The sequence below is a fragment of the Symphalangus syndactylus genome, chromosome 20 (genome assembly GCF_028878055.3).
Source record: "Symphalangus syndactylus isolate Jambi chromosome 20, NHGRI_mSymSyn1-v2.1_pri, whole genome shotgun sequence".
Lineage (NCBI taxonomy): Eukaryota > Metazoa > Chordata > Mammalia > Primates > Hylobatidae > Symphalangus > Symphalangus syndactylus.
In genome coordinates, this window is record NC_072442.2 from 46,547,091 (window position 1) to 46,564,717 (window position 17,627).

At 41.5% G+C, this 17,627-nt stretch overlaps 1 protein-coding gene across 7 annotated transcripts in view; it reads right to left on the reverse strand.

Moving 5' to 3' along the window:
* The window catches only part of NSF (N-ethylmaleimide sensitive factor, vesicle fusing ATPase), a 167,085-nt gene that overhangs the window by 8,142 nt on the left and 141,316 nt on the right, over positions 1-17,627 (reverse strand). The window contains exons 18-19 of one of the 7 annotated variants that reach the window (XR_010118223.1): positions 16,823-16,995; positions 8,292-13,331 (exon numbers count right to left, since the gene is read on the reverse strand). The exons of 4 other annotated variants lie outside the window; for them this stretch is intronic. Coding sequence is in view for 1 of the 3 variants with exons in the window: in XM_063629298.1 (XP_063485368.1) it covers positions 16,915-16,995 (81 nt within the window). In the remaining 2 variants the exon portion in view is untranslated. Of the gene's footprint in view, positions 1-8,291; positions 16,996-17,627 lie in introns of those variants that run through there. 2 more of the 7 variants (XR_010118224.1, XM_063629298.1) reach the window with 2 other exon arrangements.

Genomic DNA, 17,627 nt, shown 5'->3' on the forward strand with positions numbered 1-17,627 from the left:
TGAAATATTAAAAAAGTTTAAAAACTATGCCAGGCTTATGCTACCATTCTCAGTTCCCTTTCTTCAAAGGCAGCCATTTTCAATTCTCTTAGCTTTTCTTCTTATATTTACTTCCTTATCTTCAAATAATAATGTTACATTACTAGTTTTAGATTTTTGTTTTCAGCTTTAAATATGACTTACTAACTTCTTACCATGGAAAATGGGGATTTATTATTAATTTTGCACTACCCCCCTTCCCCCACCACATGCCCCTTTTTACATCCTTCCAATACAGTTATTTCACAGTCTTTAGTTAAATCTATATTCAGTATTTATTATGTTTATACAAATGTGGTTTACAACTAGGCCATGCAGAGTACTATTCAATTTCCTTTCTTGGACAACACTTTGTTTTACTGGAGTTAATTGCCTTTTTCCCCTTTGCTTAGTTTACAGGTACTTATCACAAGTTTGTCTCTAAACACAATCACAAGTCTCCTTTCAGTATGTTCAAACACATTACATAGTTTCAAGTTGTGTTCTTGAAGAAATTCCCCTCCAGGAGTCCTCTGTGTTCACAGTTCAATCTGAAGCAGTGACTGTCTAGGCCTGGGGCACAGCTGTAGTTCTGGAGCTTTCCTCTCTCTTCTGTTAGATTCCCTGTATCCCAGCCTTCCTTTTCCTCATCTATTCCCTTGTCTGTGCTGCATATACCCAAAAGCTTCCTGAGAGTGAGGGAGGTAAAATTTTAAAGACCTTGCATGTCTGGAAATACCTTTATTCTAGCCTTAATATTGTATCCTTTGTCTTAATAGTTTGGCTAGTTGTAAAAAATAAGGTTAGAGGCCAGGTGCGGTGGGTCATGCCTATAATTCCAGTGCTGTGGGAGGCTGAGGCAGGTGGATCACCTGAGGTTCAGGAGTTTGAGACCAGCCTGACCAACATGGTGAAACCCCATCTCTACTGAAAATACAAAATTAGCTGGGCATGGTGGCACGTGCCTGTAATCCCAGCTACTTGGGAGGCTGAGGTAGGAGAATGCTTGAACCCAAGAGTCAGAAGTTGCAGTGAGCTGAGCCGAGATCACGCCATTGCACTCCAGCCTGGGCAACAAGAGCGAAACTCCATCTCAAAAATATAAAAATAAAAAATAAAAAGGTTAGAAATAATTTTTTTTCTCACAATTTTGAAGGCACTGAAGGCTAAAAGACAAATGCTATCTGATCTTTGATCTTTTGGTTCTAACCTTTTTAATACAAAACTTTCAGATCTTTTCTTCATCCCTATGTTCTGCAATTTGAAAACTACATATCCTAAGATGGTTCTTTCTATACTCATTTTGCTGGCACTAGATTCCTTCTTTCTAAACTGGAAATTCCAATCATTCAGTTCTAGGAAATACGTTTCCTTGAGATTTCCTCCCATTCATTTTCTCTGTATCACCCACTGGGAACCTCTTAGTTGGATACTGATCCTCTAGGACTAATCTTCTAATTTTCTGATTTTTTTACTCTTAGTTTTTATTTCTTTCTCTTTCTAATACTTTTTCAGGTTAGTATCAATTTTATCTTCCAACCTTTACACTAACTTATTTTTCAGTTCTAAGAGCTCTTCTTGTTTTCTGAATGTTTTCTTTTTTAATTGTATCCTGTGCAATTAAAATACAATATCTTGTTTTAGATCTCTGAGGCCGGTGGCTCACACCTGTAATCCCAGCACTTTGGGAGGCCGAGATGGACAGATCGCTTGAGCCCAGGAGTTTGAGACCTGTTTAGGTTAACATGGCGAAACCTCATCTCGACAAAAATACCAAAATTAGCCGGGTGTGGTGGCAAATGCCTGTAGTCCCAGCTACTTGGGAGCCTGAGGTGAGAAGATCGCTTGAGCCCAGGAGGTTGAGGCTGGGGTGAGCCGAGATGGCACCACTGCACTCCTGCCTGGGTGACAAAGTGAGACTCTGTCTCAAAAAACAAACTTGTGAATATTATAGATTGCAAAAATGATGTTTTCTTCTGTTCCTTGTTTTGTCTGTTTCCTATGACTTGCCCCTTTTTCCAATTTGTTCATTGGAGGCTTTCCTCAAGTTTCTGGTGATTGCTGGATAGCTATTCATATTTAAGAGCTAAACTATGAATGGAAATTCTGTGTCCAGGGGCTTCACTATAGGATGATCAGGTAAGACCTGGCTCATTATTGGGGGTCCCTCAAAGGTTAGTATGTGTAAATTTTTCCCAGAGAAGAATCTTCCAGTCTCCTTCCCAAAGACTATAAAGCCTCGCGGCCAGCATACTGGAGTTGACAGGGTAATGTTTCTGGGTATCTCGCCATTTAATAGGCACACCTCCACTTAATCCTCTTTGTAGTATGGCACCTCTCCAGATCAGTCTCTCAATTAATTTTCATTATAATCATGAAAATTCAGTACTACTACTATCCCCATTTTACTGATGAAGCTATTGAATCTCACAGATGTGAGTCATTTGTGTTCAAGGCCAAATAACCAATACATGATGGAGCCAAGACTGGAAACCAGATCCAGACCCAAATCATATACTGCCTGTCTTTACAAAGAAAAACACATTACTAAAAAAGTTTACTTGGAAAATGAAAGAGGAATAAGTTTTAAACTTGTGTCACTAGATTTATAATACACACTCAGTCCATAGATAAGTCTTCAGTAAAGACTAATCATTGAACCTATACACAGATCTTAGAAATTCAGAACATTAAAATAAATGGGCTATCAGGAAAAGATTTTAAGAAACCAAAACAATTTCAATTTGGGTTTGGTAAACATTATACCACTACTATCAATAAGACACGTTAGCCTTTCTCAATGTTACTCAATGTTTTTATCCACCTGCTGTGCCAAGAATGGGCAATGTATCACCATAAACTAATGCAGATCAAAGAAACAAAGTTGAGACCCTCTGGTACAATTAGCCATTAACTTAACAGATGACTGCACAAAGAATATGAGATAGAAGTACACCTGTGAGTTTTCAGATTAAAGGGTAATCATTATTATTTGAGGAATCAACTAGGTAAAAATCAAATGCTTATCATCAGACATTTACCAAGTTCCTAGATGAATATGCAACAGACCTTCCACAGAAAGACAGATGCAAAATAGATAATACAATATGGAAAGGTGGAGGTATTACGCACAAGGATGTCAGGTAGAGGGAAGAAACACGTGGCAGAGAAAGCTTTTTCTGGAGGAGATGATACATGAGTTGAGTCTTAAGGAATGAGTAGGTTGATTAGGAAGATGAAGGGGAAGGACATTCTAAGCCAGAGGAACAGAAATACGTTAAGTACAAGGGCAATATAACAACAAAAGCTGGGGTGTTGCGGTAATTACAATCGAGTAAAGACACACATTTTTACTATAACAAAAAGTGGTGCTGTTATATTTAAAGTATTTTTAACACTAAATTCTAATGGCAAACTTGGGAACATAGCCCTAAAGGCTAACAGATGCCAAAGGCCACACATGCTGATACATCCTCAGTACGATTAAAGGTAACTGTTACTTCTCTTTTTCCTTAGCTTTTTATTTTTTATTATTTTTTTATTTTTATTTATTTATTTATTTTTTGAGACGGAGTCTCGCTCTTTCACCCAGGCTGGAGTGCAGTGGCGCGATCTCGGCTCACTGCAGGCTCCGCCCCCCGGGGTTCACGCCATTCTCCTGCCTCAGCCTCCCGCGTAGCTGGGACTACAGGCGCCTGCCACCTCGCCCGGCTAATTTTTTGTATTTTTTAGTAGAGACGGGGTTTCACCGTGTTACCCAGGATGGTCTCGATCTCCTGACCTTGTGATCCGCCCGCCTCGGCCTCCCAAAGTGCTGGGATTACAGGCGTGAGCCACCACGCCCGGCCTTTCCTTAGCTTTTTAATGTCCCATAGTCCATAATGCAAACTTCCTCATCTTGCTCCTCTCTCACAAAGGACAATGTTGGCCCTAGAAGAGTGGCACTGAGGAAGAAGCTTCTCACTCATTCCAGAAAGCCAGACTTTTAAAATCACTGCCAGTTTCCTCATGAGATGTTCTCTTACATTAACAGTGACTATACTCTTCAAAGTGTTGAAAGATTGGGAAATGTAGAGCAACTTATACTGGAGACGCTAATTTATGTTTTGCTTTCCTTCTTGTTTAACAAGACTCCAAACACTGCAAAGAGGTCATGACCCAGGCAAGTTCGGGTCTTGACTTGTAAAGCGTCATCTTTAAGAAAACATTGAAAAACATTACCAAATTATTAAATTGTGCCAGGCCATTTTGTATATTAATTAGTGGTAATGCTCTTAAGGAAGCTTTATCATGAAAAACAGCTCCGAATGTATTAATGTGATAAATTGCATGGGATTCGTCAGAAGGGAAATGCTGCGAGCAGCATGAAATGGGGATGCAGCTTTAAAAATAAAAGTGGTGCTCAACCCAAGAGGGGACCTCCACCTCCCTAATGTGTGGCCACCAGTCTTAATGTCCACAGTGCCCAAACATGCCCCTTGGCAGAAAGCAAAAAAAAGCAGAGTGATAACCTATTTGGGAAAAAAGAAACTGCTCCCAGCATACTCTTTACTGAGATTTGCTAGTCCTGATGCTATAAAGAAAAAGCCTAAGTAAAATGACTATCTGCCAATCGGATTATGATAAACATTGTTCCAAAGTTAAATAAGTATTAGTTAACTAATTCTTAGTACCATAAGCAGCAACTCAGGTGAAAACATTTCCATGAAAAAGGCAGGACTCAGTCAGGTGTTGATCCTTCAAAAAAAAAAAAAACACTTCTTTACATGATGAAGAATGAGCGAGGACTAAGCAGCATCTAAGCCTTTTGCCACACAAAGGCCCAACCAGATAATCCACACCCTTTCATAGGTCTTGCCCATTGATTGGACCCAATAAACTGATTTGTAACAAAAGTTCATGTGGAAGAAAGCCTTTTTTTTTTCCCTAAATAAAAATGCCACTAATATAATACTGCAGTGAAATGGAAGGGCTGATTTCAACCTATGAACAAAAGTAAAGTCAGTTATGCAGGAAAGAAAGGCCATTCTTTCCATAGCATTCAATGCTGAGCAAGTGTAATACACCCTTGGTAAGAAGAATTAACTATGAACAATTGAAAACCTTGAAATGGATTAAGAAGTGAGTTTAAAAGTGCAACTCAAAACTGCTATGTGCTGGGGGCATTAAACTTTATTTTCTGCTTATCGGAATCTGATGTTTTTGGAAATGAGAGTGAAATAGTTTAGAATATTAAGCATTTGTAAATCTGGTAAGTAAAATATGAAATAGACATTAGCCAATTGGAGCATTAACAATAATTTACTCCTTTTAGGTACTTAATAGAATTATGAGATTTGGTTTGTGCCTTCAAATAAACTACAATTTAGCTGGGAAAACCAAATAAATATTCAGGGAACACAACCAAGTAACACACTCGCAAATACAAACTAATCATGGCGGAGGGCACCCGGTGTATGGGGACAGTTTCCTGGAGTGGGGTTATCTAGGAAGGTTATCTGTAGTACTGCAAAGACAATGACAACAAGTAGGCACTGGCAAGGCCCTTGAAAAGAAGGGACAGGTCCCGAATGCGCCTAAATCCTATGTGTGTGGTAGAAGCAGCTGAGCCAGAGCACCAAGGCTGAAAACGAAGTTGTTTGCAGACATGGAGAGGGAACAATCAGCAAAAGGCAAACTCGGGATGCTAAACTAAGGGAAATATTTAATATAAAAAGCAACAGGAAACCAGAGAAGGTTCTTGAGGAGGAAGACCTGTGATGGAGAAGAGGCTCCTGGCAGCCACAGGCAGGAGGTCTACCTCTTAGGGGCCTGTGAGGAGCTGCTGCCCCAAGGACAGGCCAGTTGTAAGAGTGAGCATCTCCAGGGACCATGCTGCACCTTTTAACCAGTGTCTTATGCATATGATGTCCTTTTAAAGGCAAGCCCAGGGCTGGCAGAAAGCAATGGTGAGGCAAGTCCCCTGATGGACAGGTAGCTTGGTGCAACAGAAGTAGAGGCCCCATCACTCACAGCTGTGTGATTTGGGGTAGATTATTTAACTTCTCAGCATCTGTCTCCTCCTCAACCATAAATATGGGATGAGAAAATTCTACCTACTTATGAGAATAGAGTGTGAGGTGGAGATTGCTGAGGCGGGGTCTCTGTCATCACAGTCAGAACAGGCAAGAAGGAAAAGCAGCAAGCATCTGAACAGGTGGGCTTCAGAGGAACCTGAAGAACAATCCTCTGCCTGTGGTGTCAGGAATCCACACGGTTAAGTCAGGTGGGTGAGGGGCGGGATGCCTGAAAATCCCTCTCTTCCCAAAAACGAACACAGGAAACTGGCAGCAAATGATGCAGAGAGGCCAAGGTTGGCTCTGGGTTAGGGAAGATGAGAGCTCCCATCTTCAGCTTCACAAGGGTTACTGTGAGGCCCAGAAGAGGCCTGAAGCAAAAGGTCAGACACCCCCTCCGAAGGAGTCATGGCAGTGGGGTGACTCATGGAGAGTCAGAAAGACTCATGGCAGCGTGGGGCCTCAGGGAGAGGCAGCAACTTCTAGGAGGAAATCGGCTCAGAGCCAAGAGTGAGAAGCTCTCCCGGTAGAGGTCCTTTGGTCTATCACTTAACCTGGCTTCATTCTTGAAATAGGAATAACTTTTCATATTTTCTTAGCTTGTATTATTCAACAGAGACCCTTAGAAAAATTCTACCTTGCCACAGTGCTTCTCTGCATTTATCTTCAAGCCTGAATCTTGTTTCTAGCCTGTCAACTCCCCGATGGTAGAAACCACGTATCATCCATCTGTGCCCCTGCAGTACTCAGCATGGCATGCCTGGCACACAGAGAAGATTCCTCTGCCTGGAATGCTCTTCCCTTCCATAGCCACACAGGCCTTTCCCTCCAAGTCAAGGACCTGCCTGAATGTCAGCTTTTCCAAAGGCCAACTCAATCCCCTTGTACCTCCATTTAAAACTGCAACTCCCCAACCCTTATCTTGCCCTTTCCCTCCTCCAGTTTGGATCGCCTTTTACACACTATATACTTACTATATTTACTGTATTTCTTGCTAGTCCTCCTTCATCAGGACACTACTAAGTCGGTTTGGCTTTACTGATGTTTCCAGGGCTAGCATACTGCCTTGTACAAAGTGCAAAGTTAATAAATATGCATTGAATGAATGATAATCCCAGTATAGCTTTCAAGGGTAGCAGATCACTCCTTCATTATTACTTTCTGGTCCTAGAAAAATGCACATTATATTAAGTGTCCAAAAGGAAAATAACTATCATTTCAGAGTCTACACCTCTGAGCCCCAAGTGTTGATAGCAACAAATTTTAAAGAAAATAATCCAGAATGAATGGTATGTATGCTTCGTGCCAAAGGCTGGCTTATCTCTTTTAATCAATTGATTAGCTATTGACTGGATAACACAGACTTCTCTAGCAGAGGAAAGATAAGATTCATTAGCTGTCATTAACTTAAGCTAGTGAGATAACAAGTACTATTGGCCAGTGCAGTGGCTCACACCTGTAATCTCAACACTCTGGGAGGCCGAGGCGGGTGGATCACGAGGTCAGGAGTTGGAGACTAGCCTGACCAACATGGTGAAATGCTGTCTCTACTAAATTAGCCAGGCGTGGTGACACATGCCTGTAATCCCAGCTACTAAGGAGGCTGAGGCAGGAGAACACTTGAACCTGGGAGGTGGAGGTTGCAGTGAGCCGAGATGGCGCCACTGTACTCCAGCCTGGGCAACAAGAGCAAAACTTCGTCTCAAAACAACAACAACAACCACCACCACCACCACCACCACCACCACCACCACCACCACCACCACCACCACCACCACCACCACCAAGTACTATTAACATCCCCTACAACTCTTGGTTTCCCCAAACCAAGGGAAAAGATCGACTACCATTAAAAGCAACCAGAGACAGTGAAGGCAGAGGAATGGGGCCTCTTTGCATGCATTTCTGATTTCTCTTGTTTAAATGCCTGTAACTTTTTCTTTTCTTTTCTTTTTTTTGCAGTTAAATGTTTAAGCTGAATACCAAAGGAAGGATGTTTCAAATAAATCATGCCACAACTAGGCAGGCAACTATACTTAAACTCTCCATTAGATTTTACCCTGAAGCAAATTCTTAGTCTACTTCTTTGTAACCAAACTCACGGTGCTGCAAGCAGGACAGAAGACAGTAAGGGGGGAATTCATGATACAGATTGAATATGAAACGAGAAACTCAACCCTTAATAATTTAAAATACTACAGGCAAAAGCAGACTTCATGATATTAAAGGATATTTAATTCCAATTTGTGAAAAAGACACTGAATCATCAGATTTTACATTGGGAGCAGCTCTTAAAGATTTCCTCATCCCCCCAAACCCCCTCATTCTCTGTCTCATTTTGCAGATGAGAAACCTGGGGTGAGAGGTAAAGTGATCTGTCTGAGGCTCTCATGTCCAGTGAGGGAGCTGAAACTACAGTTCAGGCCTCATTGCTATTTTCACTATGCTTTGCTGTCCACTGTTTTTATTTGTGTAATTTTAAACTAGATTTGGGGTCCACTCTTGCCCCTGCCCCCGCAAGCCCCATATCAGCACTGGCTGATCTCTTAATTTGAGTCAGGGAGATTTATTACCTAGAAATAATGACCTCTGTGCTCTTAGGAGAAAAGGTTAAATAAATTAAGAAGATACTGAGGCGGGCAGATCACCTATGGTCAGGATTTCAAGACCAGCCTGGCCAACATGGTAAACCCCATCTCTATTAAAAATACAAAAATTAGCTGGGCGTGGTGGTGCATGCCTGTAATCCCAGCTACTTGTGGGGCTGAGGTAGGAGAATCACTTGAACCCAGGAGGCGGATGTTGCAGCGAGCCAAAATCACGCCATTGCACCCCAGCCCAGGCAACAAGAGCAAAATTTGGTGTCAAAAAAAAAAAAAGAAGATAAAGTTGCACCGACCATGCCATAGTATTCTTAATACCTCAAAGGAAGGGTTCTGTGCATGCTCGCTCATTAGAAACTTAACTAAGATGACCACACATTAATCAGCAAATTCAAAGTCCCCATTCGTATATCCACAGTAGATTTTCCCTACCTATCTCAGCTTTTAGCTTGATATACCCTAAATTGACCCCTGTGTTCTAATCAGGTCAATATTCTCCTTTCTAATTTAATTTTTACCTCTGTGATTTTTATCCATAGCATTTCTGTTTATTAAAATGCTTTCTCCGGTTTTCTGCCAATTTGCAATTGTCTCTTATGTTCACAATGTTTCCAAATTTGCCTTCTCACCATACCCTGCCCTCATTTAACCCTACAGAGCCCACTTTGCTCCTTTAGGCCCCAACCTTCCAGAACATGAATTCACTATGTCCAATAATAATGCCTTACTTATCTGGAGGCCAATCTGCTAAACAATTTCAACTATCCAGAGCACAGCCAAGAACCATAAATAAGCAAAAATCCTCTCACTCTTAGTACTAAAAAAACAATGTGAGGTTCAAGTAACTTTAAAACTCACAGGCAAGGACAACTTACCCACTAGACACAGTGCCCATGGCCTATGAAACTTTGAGGAACCCATGAAAGTATTATTCTAATTTCTTTTAAAATCAGGCCAGGCCTGTAATCCCAGCACTTTGGGAGGCTGAGGAGGGCGGATCACTCGAGGCCAGGAGTTTGAGACCAGTCTGGCCAATATGGTGAAACCTCATCTCTGCTAAAAATACAAAAAATTATCTGGGTGTGGTGGTGTGCACCTGTAGTCCCAGCTACTTGGGAGGCTGAGGCATGAGAATTGCTTGAACCCAGAAGGCAGAGGTTGCAGTGAGCTGAGATCACGCCACTGCACTCCAGGAAAAAAAAATCAGAAAAAAAACTTTTTGGTGGAAGAAAATATTAATATAGTAATATAGTCAGTTTTGTACCAACAGGTAGAAAATGTAATTTTTTTTTTTTAGTAGAGGAAGGGCCCACAGGAGTCAAAATGGGACCTTGCTCTCTGGAAGGCCTCTCCGGCTCTCACTGCAGCCCAGTTTTATGTTTTTGTGTTTTTTTTCGAGACAAGGTCTCACTCTGGTTGCCCAGGCTGGAGTGCAGTGGCATGATCTCCACTCACTGCAGCCTCGAACTCCTGGGCTCAGGTGATTCTCCCACGTCAGCCTCCCGAGTAGCTGATTACAGGTGTGCACCACCATGCCTGGCTTTTTTTTTTTTTTTTTTTTTTTTGAGACAGAGTCTCGCTCTGTTGCCCAGGCTGGAGTGCAGTGGCGCAATCTCGGCTTGCTGCAACCTCCACCTCTCTCCCAGGTTCAAGCAATTCTCCTGCCTCAGCCTCCTGAGTAGCTGGGACTACAGACGCCTGTCACCACGCCTGGCTAATTTTTGTATTTTTAGTAGAGACAGGCTTTCACCATGTTGGCCAGGCTGGTCTCGAACTCCTGACCTTGAATGATCCACCCACCTTGACCTCCCAAAGTGCTGGGATTACAGGCGTGAGCCACCGTGCCTGGTCTTTTTTGTATTTTTAGTAGAGACGGGGTTTCGCCATATTGCCCAGGCTGGTCTAGAAGTCCTGGACTCAAGCGATCCTCCTGCCTTGGCCTCCCAAAGTGCTGGGATTATAGGCGTGAGCCACTGCGCCCGACCACAGCTTAGTTCTCTTACTGTATGAACAGCTCATGAATCCTGGTGGTTGCCTGCCTTAATTTATAGCAGATGAAAGCAGCACACTGGAAAAAGGAGTCATCAGAGGCAGGCCAGCTGACACAACTCACTTGGATTCTGCAAGTAACAGCTGATAGCAAAACCACTAAAAAAAGAAAAGGTACAAAAAACTCAACAAACAGGGCACACTGTATCTACCTAACAGGCACCAGGACAGAATCCTGTATATTCCAGCAGTTCCTGCTGAGTCCCACTCATGAAAATACTGACCCATCAATTATGGTTTGTTATGATGGTCCTTATTCATTAACAGAGTTTATTATACTTTGCTTCAGACACTAAGAATGTATGTAGCAATTTTTTTCCTCTTAAAAATGGCTAAAGTATAATAATTGATATTTAAAGAGGTTAAGCTTCAGTCATTTAGAAAAAATGAAGCCTATAATTTCTTATGAATTCCTATTCTTCCCTCCAGTGAAACTATGCCATATGAAGCCTAAGATAAGTACACAGAACATATCCTCAAATTCTCAAGTATCATTTTGTATGTTAATTAAAAAAATTTAGGCTGGGTGTAGTGGCTCACACCTGTAATCCCAGCACTCTGGGAAGCTGAGGTGGGTGGACTGCCTGAGCCGAGGAGTTTGAGACCAGCCTGGGTAACATGGCAAAACCCTGTCTATACAAAAAATATAAAGATTAGTCAGGTGTGGTGGTGTGCACCTGTTGTCCCAGCTACTCCAGGGGCTGAGGCGGGAGGATCAATTGAGCCCAGGAGGTAAAGGCTGCAGTGATTGAGACTGCGTCACTGCACTCCACCCTGGGCAACAGAGCAAGACCCTATCTTAATAATAATAATAATATGGCCGGGCGCGGTGGCTCACGCTTGTAATCCCAGCACTTTGGGAGGCCGAGGCAGGCGGATCACGAGGTCAGGAGATCGAGACCACGGTGAAACCCCGTCTCTACTAAAAATACAAAAAAATTAGCCGGGCGTGGTGGCAGGCGCCTGTAGTCCCAGCTACTCGGAGAGGCTGAGGCAGGAGAATGGCGTGAACCCGGGAGGCGGAGCTTGCAGTGAGCCGAGATTGCGCCACTGCACTCCAGCCTGGACGACAGAGCGAGACTCTGTCTCAAAAAAAAAAAAATAATAATAATAATATGCTAATTTTGGCATAGGTAAATCCTTCACCTTCTCTCTCCATTGCTGCAGTGCTTGAATTCCTTAGCATGGCACAATGGCCCTGACTAAATCTCCCTTTTACTCATCTTTCAAGACCGGGATCAAGAACTACCATTTGTGAATGACTTGCACATCTTCTCAGGTCAAATGGACCACACTTTCCTTTATGTTCCACTGGAACCATGTAACATATAAAACCTAACTATATGCATCATGTTTTCACATCTTTCTCCCACACTGGATTGTGACAGGGACACCAGTTAGCTTCTGCATGGATCAGAAAACACACACACACACACACACACACACACACACAGACACACCCTAGGTGAACAAATTAGAAAAAAGCAATCATCTGGGTGAGTGCGGCCACCCTTGCTTCCTTCCCCAAGACCCAGCACCTCGTATGAGCCAAAAGCCATCCCCTTCCTCTTGTTCAGGGCTAGGGTTGCTACAGAAAGACCTGAGTGTAAGTCTGACCAAAATATGGGATACGCTGATGCTAAAAAATTATGTGATGTTTTTCTGAAATCTAAATTTAACTAAGTATCCTATATTCCTATCTGCTAAATCTGGTAACCTTACTCAGGGCAGATTCAGTCTCAAACCAGGGTGGACTCCTTGGTGGGCAGCATGTGGGCTGGATGTTAACCCTCATTTGCTACTTGTCCTGTGCCCACCTTGTGCACAAACTTCACAATTGAACAGTGTTCTTGGACTATGAGCCATCTGAGGGCAGGTACGTCTTATTCATCTTTTTATCTCTATACTGAGAAGGATTTCTTAAATGTACATCCTAATAAAAGCAGATGTTCCTTAAAGAAATGTTTTAGACTTCTATGTCAAAAGAAATATTTTTGGTGAAAATGAAACTTCCGATCTCCTTTCAATGAAGCTTAAGACAACCATTACCATCTATCTTGGTCAACTTTAGTCACACTGGCATTCAACCATCGTAAGTTTAGATGGGGAGCACAGCACTGAGCCAAGTGCCAGGTGGGTTTCCCAGGACAACTGTGAGAGTTAGGAGGCACTTGCACACTTTTACTCCAAAACCCACAGCATATTTCAGATATTCAATTAAATCTTAAGTCATAAAAAGAACAAGGTTAAAAATATATTATACATAGACAAGCTTAGATACAAAGGTAGTCTCATTTAACCCTAGTGGTTAACAGCAAATTATTAGTACCAAAGCAATGGAATTAAGGAATTTTGACAGTTACACTGCTAAGCTAAAAATAATTGCATACACATTTTTTATTTTTTCCTGATTATCAAAGTAACATATGCTTATTGTAGAAAATCTGTAAAGTACAGGAAACAATAAAGCAAAATAAAAAAGAAATCACCTATAATCCTACCATCCAAGATTAACAGGGTAAGGAGTAGAGGGAGGGCCAGGGCTTCCAGCCATTGTGAGATCCCCAAGGACACAGGAAATCTCCAAAGATCTGCATTCTTGCTTCTGGGACAGAAAGGTAGGAAAGAAACTGTGAAGCACCACTTTGTTGCACCATGAGTTAGGAGAAAAGGGGAACTTCGGCCACAAGCAACAGGTGGTGGCAGGGAAAGGAAGCAGATGGGCCAGTCCCTGGAGGCTGAAGACAAGTGTGACCTGGTGGTGGCCTACTGATCTTGGCAATTCCTGTCTCCACTTCCTACTTCTTTTTACAACAGGAGTCCCTAATCCCCAGACCAGAGTATTTGTCTTAGGATGTAGGAAGCTTCTAAATTTCAGTGAATGAGAGATGGGGAAGCAGGTTTCTTTTCCCAGTACTGCAAATGAGGGAAGTTGGGTTTGGGCATTCCAAAGTGGGAGCTCTGAACTCACTTCCTACGGAAACTTCCTCTATATAGCAGTTATTATACATTCTTCAGTTTTCCTATCTTACAAGCTGAAAAGGTTCTGTGGACTATCCAAAGGCAATTCTTTTTTTGAGACAGAGTCTCTCACTCCATCCACCCAGGATGGAGTGCAGTGGTACAATCTCAGCTCACTGCAAACTCCGCCTCCCGGGTTCAAGCAATTCTCCTGCCTCAGCTTCCCGAGTAGCTGGGATTACAGGTGCACACCACCACGTCCAGCTAATTTTTATATTTTTAGTAGAGATCAGGTTTCACTACGTTGGCCAGGCTGGTTTCGAACTCCTGACCTCAAATGATCCACCCGTCTCAGCCTCCCAAAGTGCTGGGATTACAGGCATGAGCCACTGCGCCTGGACAGCTCATGTAGTCCACCAGTTTACAAAGGGCTTCACTACACATTATCTTAGTGGACCCTCAACAGAGTAGGTAACACATGAGGAATTATCTCTATTTTACAGATGAAGAAATAGACACCAAGAAATTAAGGGACGTTCAAGGCTATAATGCCAGATGATATCTGAGCTAAGACTTAGGTTTCCTTTTTTTTTTTTTTTTTAAACCTCAAGTTCAATACAAAGAGTAAGTTCTACAGAAAGGGTGCTCTTAACTAGAGTCATGGCACCCATGGAATACTACGACGCTATAATCCACACCTTTCAAAAGCTAATGTAATGCCACAGTAACTTATTTAAGGCAATGGAGCTGGAAGAATACATTCTAGCAATGAAAAAATATTTCATCTCAACACTATTAGCATTTCTCTGATGATTAAAATTTAGATATTTAATTTTGAGTTATCAGAAAATGGCATATATATCTTATAATTTATTCTGGTATTAATATCTACTATAGATGTGCTCTACCAAAACCAAAACAAAACCCTATTTTGAAAATTTGATTTTATTCAGCAGATATCTGTAGCAATGTTTTACAAAATAATTTATTCCACTGTTTTTTGTTGTTGTTTTGTTTTGTTTTTAGAGACAGAGTCTTGCTCTATCACCCAGGCTAGAGTGCGGTGGTGGGAATCAGCTTACTACGGTCTTGAACTCCTGGGCTCAAGTGATCCTCCTGCCTCAGCCTCCCGAATAGCTGGGTCTACGGATGCTCAACACCACATTCGACTAACTTTTTTTTGTAAAGACTGGTCTCACTATGTTGCCTAGGCTGGTCTCGAACTCCTGGCCTTAAGCAATCTTCCTGCCTTGGCCTCCCAAAGTGCTAGGATTACAGGCGTGAGCCACAATGTCTGGCCTGTTTCACTGTTTTTGATACATTTGAAATTAATCTACATATATATGTACTATATATATATATATATATATATGTTCTTTAATACCATATATCTGTGTAGTCCACAGGTTTACAAAGGGCTTCACTAGGCATTATCTTAGTTGATCACTATACATTCACTATACATTATCTTTCTGTCCAGAAAACAAGAACACAGATCTTTGGAGATTTCCTTTTGTCCTCAGAGATATGTATATATACACATACACATGTTCAATTTACAAAGGACTTTCCAAGAAAATCTACTATACTAAGCAAAGTATACCAAAAGAGAATATTTTAAATATAGTAGCTATCTAATGTCACTGACTTAACAAGCAGGCCACTAAACTGTCAAGCATCATTTTTTTTTTTTTAAATAAAAGAAATGAAGCCCAATGCAAAAGTCACCACATCAGTGGATTAAAATTAATGTGTCTGGCAAAATGACTAAGCCTCTTTCCTAAAGTGGTTATATATCTTATTGAGTCATATCATAGTCATTAGCCAGAGTTAATTTTGAACAAATAGATGGAGAGATACTCATGTTTAGGCCTGCATGATTTGGAGTCTCTTCCATTATCTGCTTATTTCACTAAAGCAACCCAAAGCCTAAAGAGTTGCTTAATATTATCAAGATACCAAGATGTCCTAATAACCATATCTGAAGTAAGACTGCTAAGGTGTCATTTAAGGACTACATGAAAGCAATGTTGTCTAGAGACTGCTGATGTTAAAAACAAAACTCATGCAGAAACAAGTGTGTCTACCCAAGTCCCCATCCTGAGAATGCTGACAGTTTCTTATTGGTTCACACCTTAGGTCCTCCAAGCTTTAAGCTGTATTTCTCTCTTATTAGGTAATATTCCTAGGTGTCAGAGCAGCGAGGAAATTACTATTCTCAACAACATCATAAAATTTAGCCAAAACACTAACAACTGTTAGGTCTGAGTTCTACTTCAGTAATACTGCTATGACATTAGAGTGGTAATTCTTCTTTTGTAAAAGTTTAAAGTTTCCAAAGAGTTTTCCAATTGTTGAGCTTCAAATAAATTATACCTGGACTAATATATCAATTCCTGCCAGCTGTTGGGAAGGCTAGAGCCCTGGCCAGTTGTGAGTGGCCTCATCCACTTACCCAAGTGTATCATCAGATGTTATCATTTTGTATGCACCATGATCTAAAAAGGTTGGGAAGCACTGAACTGAGGAAGGATTGCTCCTCCATAAATTACCAGGCTACCCTGTTACATACAGATGAGGTTTTCCAATTTGATGCACAAAAGTGTCAAATAAACCCAGCACTAAACAGTGAGGTTAATGGGCTTAACTACTCTCACACTTGTTGAGGAAACTGGGAAATCATGTCATTTTACAGCCCAAGGAGTTCCTTTTCAGACACTCTGTCTCCTAAAAAGAAAAAAAGAGAAGGTGGCAGAAGCGATCTATGAGGAAAAATCAAGCCACTGGTCCCGCAGGCTGCAGGAAGAGTTACCTGGCCTTACCACTCACTACTGCTTCCTCCTTGACATTAAGACCAAGGCTTTCATCTTCCTGATCTTGAAAAGCACATTCCCCTCAACTTCCATAAATCTGCAAAACTTGAAAAGAGCCCCAGTGTCATCAAGTAAAAGAGACGGCGTTAGGAATCTCACTGGAAGGAGGGGTGTCTTCAAGCCTCTCACTGCTAAGCCGGACATTTCCTAACACTGGACAAATTGTACGTCCAGCTCAGGGAGGGTGAACTGCAGTGGTCTTTTACCCTCCAAGCCAATTGTTAGCTTTTCACAGGAATCAGCAGGGAAGCACATGTGAAACCTCTGTGTGACGGTGAGCACCCCCATGCCTTGTGTGACTCTGCATGTAGATGAAGCAGGCTGGGAGCTTTCTTAGCTGCTGCTGCTGAGTTCTCAGAGAAGCCCTTTTCTCCGGCTTGGCTCCCTGCTGGGACAGCCCTTTTCAATTTTTCTATCCCCTCTCGATCTCTTCTCCTGCAGAACACAGGGAAACTTGATTGAAATAAAGACCTAGGGAACATGTTTTATTTTCTCCTGTTCAATCCATTTTAGAAAAGCTTTTAATTGGTTTTAAAAAGATGCTAAACAAAATGTGATGATGTTTTTCAGTCTTCACAAACTAAAGATACCACTTTTTATACTTTCAAAGGGCTAATAAATCAATCATGAAATTAACTCTGCAGCTAAATTTAAAGCAAATCCACTGAATACCAGGTTCATTAAAAATCTATGCATTTACTTAGAAAAATTTAAAATTCAAAGAAAATTATCCTAGTAACTGAAATCTGACTTGAATTTTTAGTTCTACACTGAAAATCCAAGACCAAGGCAATCACAAAGGGAAAAAAGGAGGGCTTGGGAACCCGTTTTAATAAGCCAATTTACAAGAAGGGAGGGGGTGGTGGGGGAGGGGTGGAAGGAGAAAAGAGAATATCTGGATACATAACAACATAGTGCCCCTGAAGGGATTCTTTTATTTGAGCATGTGCACACATGCACACACAATTTTTCTATGTGAAAGCTGGAAATACAACAAATGCAAAATTGAGGATTCTGTGACTGATATGATTACTGTATTGTATATAAGTATAGTTCCTCCTTTTAAA